Source organism: Mirounga angustirostris, unplaced genomic scaffold, assembly GCF_029215605.1.
Source record: "Mirounga angustirostris isolate CCGP_5_RB_7025 unplaced genomic scaffold, mMirAng1.0.hap1 SCAF_5, whole genome shotgun sequence".
In the NCBI taxonomy this organism is placed as follows: Eukaryota; Metazoa; Chordata; class Mammalia; order Carnivora; family Phocidae; genus Mirounga; species Mirounga angustirostris.
Genome location: NW_026991713.1, coordinates 169,932,037 through 169,945,573, shown reverse-complemented (window position 1 = coordinate 169,945,573; position 13,537 = coordinate 169,932,037). Strand labels below are relative to the sequence as shown.

The window sequence follows — 13,537 nt, the reverse complement described above, 5'->3', positions numbered from 1 at the left end:
CTATAACCTTTGACACATTAAATTTGTGAAATGAGAACATGTCCCCCTTACCACGTCTCCTTTTTCTCTTTCTGGAGAATTGAAAGAAAAGTAAGAGTAGTAAGAAATCCTATGAACTTTCAGAAATAATGACAGTATATTCTAAGTGAATGTTATGATTATGGCAAAATAATATGCCTTTTTAGTTCATTTTGACTGAGCCACATTTTAATATAAATTTACTTAAACTCTTTTCCAGGTGAAAAGAATGAGACCTAGGCTGTTAGGGGAAGCAATTTCAGTGTTTTAAGCAATCTCTTGCTTAATACTGCTTTTCCTGATTCTATCTCTATTCAGGACAGAGATCTTGTTTTGGAAAACAAAATTGCTTCTATTTGTTCACAGATTCAGGGATAAGTATCAGTTGTTTTTGTTACTGTTTTTCATTGTAAAGTGTTACTTCGTAAGTATGTACACTTTGTTACTTGTTGATGCCCAAATATAGCATAGTAGTTAACTCACATGGTAACAAATGGTGGAGCTAGGTCACCTTTTTTTTTTTTTTTTTTTTAAAGTAAGCTCAGTGCTCAACATGGGGCTTGAACTCACTACCCCAAGATCGAGAGTCACACGTTCTGCCGATTGAACCAGCCAGGTGCCCTTAGAAAAAGTTTTTTTTTAGTATTAGTGGTTGTTTGTTTTGTTTTTTTGAGAGAGCTCAGGAACTGGAGTGAGCGGTGGAGGGGGAGGGGCAGAGGGAGAGGAGAAAGAATCTTAAGCAGGCTCCAAGCCCAACACAGTGCCCTCCACGGGGCTTGATCTCACTACCCTGAGATCATGACCTGAGCTGAAATCAAGAGTCAGACGCTTAACAGACTGAGCCACTCAGGCACCCCAGTATTAGTATTTTTAAAATAGGTTTTTGATTTTGGCTTCTTAGAGTGTCATTATGCAGTATATTTTTGCTTTTTTCAATTTTCAATTTTTCTTTTTTAAGATTTTATTTATTTTTTTTGACAGAGACACAGCAAGAGAGGGAACACAAGCAGGGGGAGTGGGAGAGGGAGAGAGAGAGAAGCAGGCTTCCCGCTGAGCAGGGAGCCTGACGTGGGGCTTGATCCCAGGACACTGGGATCATGACCTGAGCTGAAGGCAGACACCTAACCCACTGAGCCACCCAGGCGCCCCTCAATTTTAAATTTTTATAAAATATACATAACAAAATTTACCATTTTAACCATTTTTAAATGTATAGCTCCCTGGCATTAAGTGCATTCATATTGTTCTGCAGCCATCACCATCATTTAGTTCCAGAACTTTTCATCATCCAAATAAAGTTCTGTGCACATTAACAATAAATCCCCACTACTCACTCCTCCTCGTCCCTGGCGATTACCATTCTACTTTCTGTCTCTATGAATTAGACTGTTATGTAGGAATCTCATAGAATCATAATATTTGTCTTTTTTGTGTCTGGCTTATTTCACTTAGAATAATCTTTTCAAGGTTCATTTATGTTGTAGCATGTTTCAGAACTTCTTTCCTCTTTAAGGCTGAATTATGTATACCATTGTATGTATGTCTCCCATTTTGTGCATCCATTCAGCTGACAGTGGACATCTGGGTTGTTTCCACCTCTTGGCTATTATGAATAATGCTTTTGTGAACATGAGTATAGACGTATCTGAGTGCCTGCTTTTGGTTTTGGGTATACACCCAGAAGTGGAATTGCTATGTCATGGTAATTCTGTTTAACTTTTTTAGGAACTACCAAATTGTTTTCCATCCTGGATGCACCATTTTACATTCCTAAGAGCAGTGCACAAGGGTTCCAATTTCTCCACATCCTTGCCAATACTTACTGTTTAGTGTTTATGTGTTGCATTTTTATAGTGTTGGAGATTCAGCTGAGGCTCCTTGCTGATACCCAAGTATCAGAAAATGTTTTCTAAAGAGAATAATAATGCTGTATTATAAAGCATTCTTAGATGTTATTGTCCTACAACCGATTTCCTTCTTTTTAATTTTTATTTATTTTATTATTTTATTTTTTTTTTAAAGATTTTATTTATTTGATAGAGAGAGACACAGCGAGAGAGGGAACACAAGCAGGGGGAGTGGGAGAGGGAGAAGCAGGCTTCCCGCGGAGCAGGGAGCTGATGCGGGGCTCGATCCCAGGACTCTGGGATCATGACCTGAGCCGAAGGCAGATGCCTAACGACTGAGCCACCCAGGTGCCCCCAACCGATTTCCTTCTTAGTAAGAACAAAGAAATTCTCTTCACCCAGCCTCTGTCTGCCTTACCTATTCTGCGTGTGCCTGGGAGGAAGGGAACTTTGTATTTATGTCCTGTGTTGAACTGTGATAAACTATCACTGGATCCTGGAGTGCTTCACCTCTAACTCTCACTTGGGATAATTTTTTTTTTTTTTTAATTTATTTGAGAGACAGAGTATGAGCTGGGGGAGAGGGAGAAGCAGGCTCCCCGCTGAGCAGGGAACCCCACACGGGGCTCGATCCCAGGACTCCGGGATCGGGACCTGAGCTGAAGGCAGATGCTTAACCGACTGAGCCACCCAAGCGTCCCTCACTTGGGAGAAATTTTAACTGGTTGTGGGTGACATCTGAATTTATTTTGGGGATTATGCTGACCTAATTTTATGGAAATTAGTTGGAAATTTAGGGGATAGATTTTTCTATCTTAGAGGATGGGAGTTTTTGACAAATTGAATACTCAGCTTCTGAGTTTTTTTTTCTCTTAGGCAAGAAGACTGTAAATTAGGCAGTCTGTGAAGGAGTCTCACAGCTCTGAACATCTGTTTAGAAGGACCTTGTGAAGGGCGCCTGGGTGGCTCAGTCGTTAAGCGTCTGCCTTCGGCTCAGGTCATGATCCCAGGGTCCTGGGATCGAGTCCCACATCGGGCTCCCTGCTCGGCGGGAAGCCTGCTTCTCCCTCTCCCACTCCCCCTGCTTGTGTTCCTGCTCTTGCTATCTCTCTGTCAAATAAATAAATAAAATCTTTAAAAAAAAAAAAAAGGACCTTGTGAATTTCTGCCACTCACTTTCTTATTTCTTTCCTAGGGATCATGGCCCAAGTAGCAATGTCTACCCTGCCTGTTGAAGACGAGGAGTCCTCAGAGAGCAGGATGGTGGTGACGTTCCTTATGTCTGCTCTTGAGTCCATGGTGAGATGGCTTTATAGTTCTAGAAAATGTTTATAGTTGGATAGGATTGAGTTCATGGGTGAGATTGATTTTTTTGTAAACATACATGGTTTTTGGTTTTTTAAGAAGATTTTTTTTGCTTGAATAGTAGTTACGGATTTAGGCCTTTCAGATCATTTTATTACCATGTTTCAGAATATTCTTAACTTACCTAAATGTTTACTTTGTTACATTAAATTTCAGTTGTTTACCTACCAATATCTTAGGCAATTTCTTGTTGTGCAAGCAGTAGCTTTGAATTTATGTGTTGTTACTCATAAATGAAGTTACTCAGAATGAGTTTGTATATTCTAGTGTGGCGCTGGTGTTTAATTGTATCTGTATAAAGAACATTGGCAGAATTCTGGGCCATAAGAGCATACTTACTATTTAAATTCTTTATTGTGCTATGCGTTCGTAGTTGTCCTTACCCCACTACCTTTTACTAAATATGTTAGTGTGTTAGCTCTTTATTTTTAAGAAACCTGTATTGTATACACAATTATAGTAAACTATTAAGTATCCTTTTGCTGTATTTTTTTTATTACTGTGATGGTAGTAATAACAATTTGCTTAATCATGTTTTTATAGATCTATAGCGGGAAACCTAGTATTTCAGCTCATAGATTTATAAGCATCAGACTTAGGTATTTTCTGACACATTGAAATTAAACATATCCTAACTAGGAGAGGGCTATGTATTTCCCATCCTAAGTGATGACTAGTATTAGATAGTATTTAACCTCACAGGTGTCAGTATGACAGAGTTTGCAGGTTTGTTGCCTTTCCCCATTAAGGCATTTTTTCCTTCTTTGTACTATTTGAGAATTTTGAAAAATTCTTTCCTTAAAGAATGTTAGTGGCTATATACTGTTATTTTTTTTTTTAAAGATTTTATTTATTTATTTGAGAGAGAGCACAAGCAAGGGGAGGGGCAGAAGGAGAGAGATAGACTCATAAGCAGACTCCCTGCTGAGCAGGGAGCCCCCACCCCGGGCTCAATCCCAGGACCCCAGAATCATGACTTGAGCCGAAGGTAGACATTTAACTGACTGAGCCACCCAAGCGCCCCTAAATAATAGTTTAGAGATTAAATCCTACTCTAGCTTTGTTTTTTTTAAGATTTTATTTTATTTATTTGACACAGAGAGAGAGAGGGAGAGAGAGAGAGAGCACAAGCACGGGGAGTGGCAGGCAGAGGGAGAAGCAGGCTCCGTCTGAGCAGGGAGTGTGACGCGGGGCTCGATCCCAGGACCCTGGGATCATGACCTGAGCTGAAGACAGATGCTCATCTGACTGAGCCACCCAGGAATCCCTACTCTGGTTTTTCTTTTGTTTTTGTTTTTTAAAAGATTTCTCATTTATTTGAGACAGAGAGCACGAGCAGGGGTAGGGACAGAGGGAGAGGGAGAGGCAGACTCCCTACTGAGCACAAATTTAAAAAAAGAAGAAAAAATATATAATTATATATTTAACTCCATAAACAGCTTTTTTTTTTTTTAAGATTTTATTTACTTATTTGACAGAAAGAGACACACAGCAAAAGAGGGAACACAAGTAGGGGGAGTGGGAGAGGGAGAAGCAGGCTTCCCGCTGAGCAGGGAGCCCGACATGGGGCTCGATCCCAGGACCCTGGGACCATGACCTGAGCCGAAGGCAGACGCTCAACCGACTGAGCCGCCCAGGTGCCCCTAAACAGCCTTTTTTTTTTTTTTTTAAGATTTTATTTATTAGAGAGAGAGAGAGAATGAGAGACAGAGAGCACTAGAGGGAAGAGGGTCAGAGGGAGAAGCAGACCCCCCGCTGAGCAGGGAGCCCGATGTGGGACTCGATCCCAGGACTCCAGGATCATGACCTGAGCTGAAGGCAGTTGCTTAACCAACTGAACCACCCAGGCGCCCCTAAACAGCTTTTCTAATGCCTAAAATAAGTGAGGTATTTTTATGCATCAGTAGGGTAACATACTACTAACATAGTAGAAAAATAAGCAAACGGTATTTTAATTTACAGAGAAATAGCTCAGGTACAATACTCTTTAATTTTAATACCAACCAGTCAGTGGATTATTATTATTATTTTTAAAGATTTTATTATTTTTTTTAAGTAATCTCTACACCTGAAGTGGGGATCAGACTCAACAACCCCAAGATCAAGAGTTGTCATGCTCTACAGACTGAGCCAGCCAGGTGCTCTGAGTGGATTATTGATTATACTAAGATACCGTTTTAAAATTTTTCTGGAAAAGTTACACAGTATCATTTGTGAGAATATTTTGATTTAGATCTTCTAGAAGGTCAGATGGGAGTGTGAACTGATAGAATCTTCTTAGAAAGCAGTTTGCAGTAGGTTTTGAGAACCTTAAAAGTATTTACTTTCAGAGTCAGAAGTTTTTTTGACTCGCTTCATCTCTCTGACACTCTACACACAAATATTTTGTCCCCATATTATTTCAGTGTTATTTTAAGGAGTGATAATTAGAATCACCAACATTGCCAGTAATGTTAGTACTAAAGAAAATAAAATGGAATGTTATGTGTTAAGATTTTTGAGAATTTTTAATTTCATAGGAATATACTTAGTAGAAGCCATACTTATTAAAAAAAAAAAATACCCCAACATGATTCCCATGGTGTATTCAGACAGAGATACTTCTGGATGTGGGATTATGTAGTGGATGTTGTGATGTGGCTTCAGATTTCCCTTTAGGACTGATGGCCTTGATCCTTCCAGCTGCTGGGAGGGTTTGAGGCTCCCTGGCCCAAGGTCTCCCGTTTCTTTGGGAGGGCGATCCCAGCTCCAGAGCTCCCCGGATGCAGCTACACCAGCTATCAACTCTCCCTCTGCTGAATCCTGCGCCCCTCACATCTCATGAGTGTTGATATTGAGAGTACTCTCCAGTAAGCCTGGGTGGAAATCTGAGTCTGTTTCATGGGGATTTGACCTATAACAGATTACAAGGGATTTCTGCCTTTTTTCTTATATATTCTGTTTTTTCATGTTTAAAATAGGGGTTGAAAACCATATAGAAAGAGAGGTACCTTTAAGAAATGGTGACTCTTGGGCACCTGGGTGGCTCAGTCGTTAAGTATCTGCCTTCTGCTCAGGTCATGATCCTAGGGTCCTGGGATCTAGCCCCTTATTGGGCTCCCTGCTCAGCGGGAAGCCTGCTTCTCCCTCTCCTGCTCCTCCCCCCTGCTTGTGTTCCCTCTCTCACTCTCTCTCTTTTTTTTCCTCTTGCTGTCTCTTTGTCTGTCAAATAAATAAATAAAATCTTTAAAAAAAATTAAAAAAATTAAAAATGGTGACTCTTTTTATATGATAATCTAAGGCCAGAAACTGGGAACTTCGTCTGATTTCAGATACTATAGAAAGACAATTGAAGTGATAATTTTTAATTTATCCAGCAGAAATAGTACTTTAAGACATCTGTATGTAATATAAGGTTTGCTATTTGTATTTTAGTGTAAAGAACTGGCCAAATCCAAGGCAGAAGTGGCCTGCATCGCGGTGTATGAAACAGATGTGTTTGTCGTTGGAACTGAAAGAGGACGTGCTTTTGTCAACACCAGAAAGGATTTTCAGAAAGATTTTGTAAAATACTGTAAGTGTTGTATTTTTATCTTTTGTATTTCATAAATATTGTGCCTAAATATTTATGGATAACAAATGTCGTCTTATTTTCTAAAGCAGAATGAGATTTATACTAAAAGGACTTTCTAAAATGTCTAGAGACACATTTCAAAATGCTCAAAATGTCCGTGACATGGTAATATATAAGGGTAAATACTGAAGAGTTTAAGAAAAATGGTAAATGTTTATCCTGTGTTCCTTGGTTGGCGTTACTTTGGATTAGTGCCACACCTGAGAAAAGAAGTAGAGAAATCTTGAATTGATTAAAGGTTCTTATTTAGATAGTTATTTTCTTGATAGGTATTTGGCGTGTTAAACGCAAGTCCTTCTCTGTGCACAAAATTTGTGTAAGCACGCTGCAAAGTTAAACCAGTCTCTCCGATTCCCTCCATAGAATCAGCTTGTCAGGGTTCTCAGTGCATTTTGTGGTCCTCCGATGGGGAGTTCATCCAACTGGTGAAAATTTAACTCGATACGGAACAAACGCAGTAGAGAAGTTTGCTGTAGGCTATTACTGCCTATGGTCTTACACAGTCAGACTGGTTTTATATCCTTGTTTAACCTCACACTGCCTGCCGGTCTCATATTGTCTCAGTGATACAGCCTCTTCTTAAACATGGAAAGAGAACAAAATGGTGGGGATGTCTGCAGGCATATTGTGTGTGTGTGTGTGTGTGTGTGTGTGTCTTTAAGTGCCAAACTTAAATTTCCACTATCACGTTAGATCCAATTCATGATAAATTGAACAGATCGTGGGTAAATAGTTTTCTTAATTCATTAGTTCAATTCTGAATTGTATTTTTAGTCCTTTTAAAAACATATCTTCTCTACACTGCAGGCCCCCTCCACGCCCCACTATAATCTTTCAAGCTTTATATATAATCTATTTAGTATAATCTATTTAAATTTTTTCATTATTTCTGATCATTTTGAGAATTTTTAAGGCTTTGATCATGTTTGTATATTTAAGTTTATAGTAATAATGTTGTTTTGATTATGTGTATATCAGCTGCCATCTGTCCCATGAATACTATAATCCCACTGGCAGCTGTGTTTATATTTCTGTTCCCTATACTGACTTGCTTATGTGGTTCTCCAGTGGTTAGAACTAAGCATTAGGGGAATTGTCCTCAGTTGCAAATTGTAGTCCCTGCCTATTAGTATTCATAGTTTCTTTTTGTTACCAGTAATTTAATGCCCTAGAGAATAATCTTTGGATGTAATTCTCAAGTACATAATATTTGTTTATATAAAGTATTTTGTAGATAAGGATCAGTAGTGGTCTTCTGAAACCTAATCAATAGGTTTATGAGTTAGTTTTACAATTTCTTGGGGAGAATTCTCTTTCCCAGGGTTTGGAAAAGCACTGTCCAGGAGAAATGAGATGATATTAATCACTCATAATTTAAAATGTTTGAGTTAATGACAGAAAGAGAAACAAGTGAAATTTATTTTAGTGATTATAGTTAACCCAATATATTTAAAACATTGTCATTTAACATGTAATCAACATAAAAATGATTAATGGGATATTTTGCATAGTCTTCTGTACTAAGTTTTCAAAATCCAGTATGTGTTGCAAATTTACCACACATCGTGACTTGGACTGGTACATTTCAGGTGCTCAGTAGCCACAGGTGTCCAGTGGCTATGTGTTGGATTTTTTGAACCTGGAATGTTTTTTGTGATGGTGATAATCTCATATTTAAGTTTGTAGGTGATAAATTACTCTAAAGATAACTTTTTGCTTTTTAAACTAGTAGCTAATTTTTACTTTACAGAATTCTTAGTTACAGCTGCAATTATTTCAGAGATGATGACCGTTTATATTCAAGTCATTTGTTGTAGGTTTTTATTTTGAAATGCCCCCTCCTCTCCTTTTTTTTTTTTTAAGATTTTATTTATTTGAGAGAGAGAGAGCATGCACCCCCATATGGGGAGGGGCAGAGGGAGAGGGAGAACCAGGCTACCCGCCAGTAGGGAACCTGACACTGAGCTCAATCCTGGGACCCTGAGATCATGATCTGAGCTGAAAGCAGCCACTTAACCGACTGAGCCTCTCAGGCTCCCCTCTTTCTGTCTTTTTATAACAAATCATAAATATTAGAATATTAGAAAAAAGTATTCTTACGGAAAGGCAAATACTAAGATAATGGATAAGAGCCTTTTCTATCGTTAATTATTTTGCAGGTGTTGAAGAAGAAGAAAAGGCTGCAGAGATGCATAAGATGAAATCTACAACCCCGGCGAATCGGATGAGTGTAGATGCTGTAGAGATTGAGACGCTCAGAAAAACAGTTGAAGACTATTTCTGCTTTTGCTATGGTAAGGTTATACACTTGAATTTTCTAAAAGAGACATATAATTGAGTTTGCTAAAGGGTAAATTGTGTAACTGGTTTCACAAACTGCACATTTTGACAAACTTCAGTTTGAGTCAGTTTCCAAACAGTGGGTTAACATCAGGAATGACCTTACTTCCCATTTTTTATTTGAAGAAACCCAGAAACAAACAAATGTACCTATTAGAGCTGTGGGGTAGGGTTTTTTTTTTTTTTTTTTCTTTTTACGAGCTGTTTTAGGTTTATAGGAAAAGGAAGAGGGAGGTAGATTTCCCATGTACTCCCTGGCCCAGTACCTGCATAGATCCCTCCCACTATCAACTCCCCCACTCCCTTCCCCAGAGAACCTACATTAACACATCATAATCATCCAAAGAGAACTGTGTATTTTTGCCCTGTGTGCTGATCTCACCAATTTCCTGAAGAAAACACCTTTTGTTAGTCTAAACACATGGTAAACAAAGCTCTTAAGAAAACAGTGGAAGGGAGAAGATACTGGTTACACTGAGGTTGTAGGTAAAATTCATATCTGGGGAATAGGGTTTCTAGAATCTGTGGACTCACTGCCTGATATACACAGACAGTGTGGTAGAACACACTCAGTTGTGAATGTCCGTTGTATTTATCTAATTAAAGTTTTCAGTGAGAATATTGGCCAAAAATCGCCTGATATTTTATGGTAACAGTAGGACCTGTTAGGTTTCCATGTTCTAAGGCTGAACTGTATATGTAAAGATTGTATTATACCAGGGTGAGGCTATTGTAAAGAAAGACAGTAGTGGAAGAAATCAGCCATTGTTTCTTTTGCTTTGTATAGATTTTATATAAATATTTTACATACTTTTCATTTTGGCCTTTTGGATCTGTTTCAGGCTTAGAACTTCGAACATGGGAATAGGGCCCTCTGATATTTCGAATTTGTTTTAAAATCGGATATTACAAAATAACATGAGTGCTGTTTGTTCAGCCATGATAAACTAATGTTGGTTTTGTTTTTTAATCTCACCATTTGATGATGTTTATCCTCTTTCTACCTCACATCTGTCCCTCACCCCCAGGGAAAGCTTTAGGCAAATCAACAGTGGTACCTGTTCCATATGAGAAGATGCTACGAGATCAGTCCGCTGTGGTCGTGCAGGGGCTTCCGGAAGGAGTTGCCTTTAAACACCCCGAGAACTACGATCTTGCCACCCTGAAATGGATTTTAGAGAACAAAGCAGGGATTTCATTTATCATAAAGAGGTGAAGTACTTTATCCCTTGCCCATCAGCAGTTTTGTATATAAAGTTGAATATTCAGCTTATTTTAATATATTTTTAAAATTCTTGTTTACTGTAGAAGTTATTTAAATTTATGCTTTTTTGTTTTATATATTCATGTGTAGTTTTTTTGTTTTGTTTTAATGCAGACCTTTCCTAGAGCCAAAGAAGCACCTAGGTAAGTGATTACTTTGTTTCCAGATAGTTCTAAACCTGTTGGGCCAAATTAAACACATTTTTCTGATTTCTCTTTTATTTTGAGAATATGATGTAAGACATCTTGGAGTAGGGTGTTCTATATAAACCAGTGAAAAGTCACTGAGCTGAAAAAGTAGACTTGTTTTTTGTTTTTAGCTCTGCTACTTTCTTTATGATCTAGTCAAGGTTTTACCCTGGCACCATGTTCGATCATATACTGGATCTGCCCTCATTTCCCAGAATTAAGAGGATGACTCAATTACCTAGCGTTCATTGAACGGGCGCAGAATTGTTGGGCACGAGATTGGATGGGGAGGGGATACACAGCCATGCATCGGGCAGTGAAGCTTTGGAGTGCTGGTAGTTTAATGGAAGAGATAAAAAGCCCATGAAGTCACCATAGCAAGAGCATAACCTACACACTGTACAAATGGTTAGAGAAGGTACTGTGGAAGTTTGTTGGAGGAAGGATTCGTTTATAACCCAGGAAGGCTTTCAAGTTGAAGAGGGCATTAAGATGGGCCCTTGAAGAATGAGGAGGATTTCAACAGGTCTTCCTTTTGGGAAGTTTGAGCCATTGCATTTGAAGGGAAAAGTGATTTTTAGAAGACTGGTGCCCTTTGGAGGCAGGTTTATTTGAGACTTTTGAAAATAAATGACCATTATCATTGGTAGTCTCTTAACCAGTGTAAGGAAGAAAGGACAAAATAATATATACATATACCCATATTTTATTGTTTGTTAAATAACCTTCGTTTGCTTCTCATCACGATGAAAAGATTACTATTTTAGATGCTTTATTGAGGTATAATTGGCACGACATAAAATTCACCTGTTTTAAGTATATAATTCAGTGGGCTTTAGTAAATTTATAATGACAGAGTTTACAAAGTTTTACAGTCATTGCCATCTAATTTCAGAATATTTTCATCCTCATCTCTTATTATTTCCATGAATGTTATATAAATTAGATACATAGTGTATATCCTTTTAGATTGTCTTCTTTCACTCAGCATAATTCAGTTGAGGCTCATCCAAATTGTTGGGTGTATCAATAGTTACTTCTTTTTTCTTGCTGAATGGTAAGTATTCCTACATATGAATATACCACTCATTTATCCATTCACAGGTTGATAGGCCTTTAGATTGTTTCCACTGAGCTGTTATGAAAAATACTACCATAGACCTACTTGAGTAAGTTTTTGTCTGGACATATGCTTTAATTCCTCTTGGGTATATATACCTAGGAGTAGAATTGCTGAGTCATAGACTAATTTTACATTTAGCTTTAGGAAGACTGCCAAGTTGCCCTCTAGGTGCCTGCACCATTTTATGTTCCTCCTGCCATTGTCTGAGGATTCCAGTTTCTCTGTGTCCCCGTCAGCACTTGGTACTGTCTTTTTGGTTTTAACCATCCTAATGGGTGTGAAGTGCTGTGTCACGGTGGTTTGGATTTGCATATCCCTAATTACTAATAAAGTTGAGTATCTTTTCATGTGCTTAGTGACCATGTGTATCCTTTGGAGTAAGGTCTGTTCAGGTCCTTTCCATGTGTTTTTATTGGGTTATTTGTAGTTTTATTATTGAGTTTTAAGAATTCTTTATATATTTTTGATACAGATATTTTCTCCAGTTTTACAAGTTGTCTTTTGACAGTGTCCTGTGAGGAACAAAAGTTTTTAATTTTTACAAAGCCTGATTTAGTCTTTCCTCATTTGTGCTTTTGATCTTGTATCCAAGATTGTCTGTTGCCTGGCACAAGGTCATGAGGATGTGTCCTGTTTTCTTCTGTAAGTTTTATAGCTTGAGTTGTTACATTTGGATCTGTGGTCAGTTTTGAGTTAATTTTTGCATATGGCACATGGTAAGGTTGTAAATTCCATTTTTTGCATGTGGCTATCCAGTTGTTCCAGCACAGTTTGTTGAAAAGACCATCCTTTCTCCCCAGAAGTGCTTCAGCATTTTTGTTGAAAGTTAGTTGACCCTGTGTGTTTGTTTCTGGACTTCTACATAGTGGCTCATGTTGTATGTGAATCAGGACAGTTTACCTCTTTGCAATCTTAATGCTTTTTATTTGTTAATCTTGTTACTCTAGCCAGAATGTCCAATACAATATTGAATGGAAGTGGTGATAGCAGACCTCACCTTCTCAATATTAGGAGGAAGACATTTGGGCTCTTGTCATTATGTTAGCTGTTGTTTTTTGGTAGATGTCCTTTTTAAGATTGAGAAAGTAAAGATTTATTGTCTTGTTTAAATTAAAATTCCGAATTTTGTTAAGCAGTATTTTTTCCTGAAGTGTTCTAGGTTAGTTTTAATCTGCCATTTGTATTTTTTGAAGTTTTCTACTCTAGAGACTTCTTTTGAAACATTGGGGCCTGGTTGTTAACTAAAAATGTTTCTGTAGGGTGTTTACACTGAATGGTGTAAGCAGGGGGGTTTGTATGACTCTGTTTTATCATACCGACTGTCAAAGTAATTGGGAAGTTGCGATTGTAATGGGATGTTTTCCAGTTTTTAAAGTTTTTAATAACTTTGTTATTATTTGTATAAAGATTTTATTTATTTATTTATTTGAAAGAGAGAGAGAGAGAGCCCACACGAGTGGGGGCAGGGGCAGAGGGAAAGGGGTGAGCAGACTCCCTGCTGAGTAGGGAGCCAGATGCGGGGCTCGATCCCAGGACCCTGAGATCACCACCTGAGCCAAAGGCAGATGCTTAACTGACTGAGCCACCCAGGTGCCCCTTGTTGACTTATTATTGACATAAGATAAACTACCCATATTTAAAATGTACGGTTTGCTTAATTTTGATACACATATACACTGTGAAAACCATCAGTATAGTCAAGACAATGAACATATCTTTCACACCCAAGTTTGCTCTCAGCCCTTGGTAATTCCTTCCTTTTGTTTCTCCCTGCCCTTA

At 38.2% G+C, this 13,537-nt stretch overlaps 1 protein-coding gene across 8 annotated transcripts in view; it reads left to right on the top strand.

Moving 5' to 3' along the window:
* Positions 1-13,537, top strand: part of GTF2I (general transcription factor IIi) — a 108,384-nt gene that overhangs the window by 25,631 nt on the left and 69,216 nt on the right. For all 8 annotated transcript variants that reach the window (XM_045875503.3, XM_045875502.3, XM_045875499.3 and 5 more), the window contains exons 2-6: positions 3,061-3,164; positions 6,645-6,783; positions 9,003-9,137; positions 10,212-10,395; positions 10,562-10,590. In XM_045875503.3, the coding sequence (XP_045731459.1) occupies positions 3,066-3,164; positions 6,645-6,783; positions 9,003-9,137; positions 10,212-10,395; positions 10,562-10,590 (586 nt within the window). In that variant the 5' untranslated portion in view covers positions 3,061-3,065. The remainder of the gene's footprint in view (positions 1-3,060; positions 3,165-6,644; positions 6,784-9,002; positions 9,138-10,211; positions 10,396-10,561; positions 10,591-13,537) is intronic.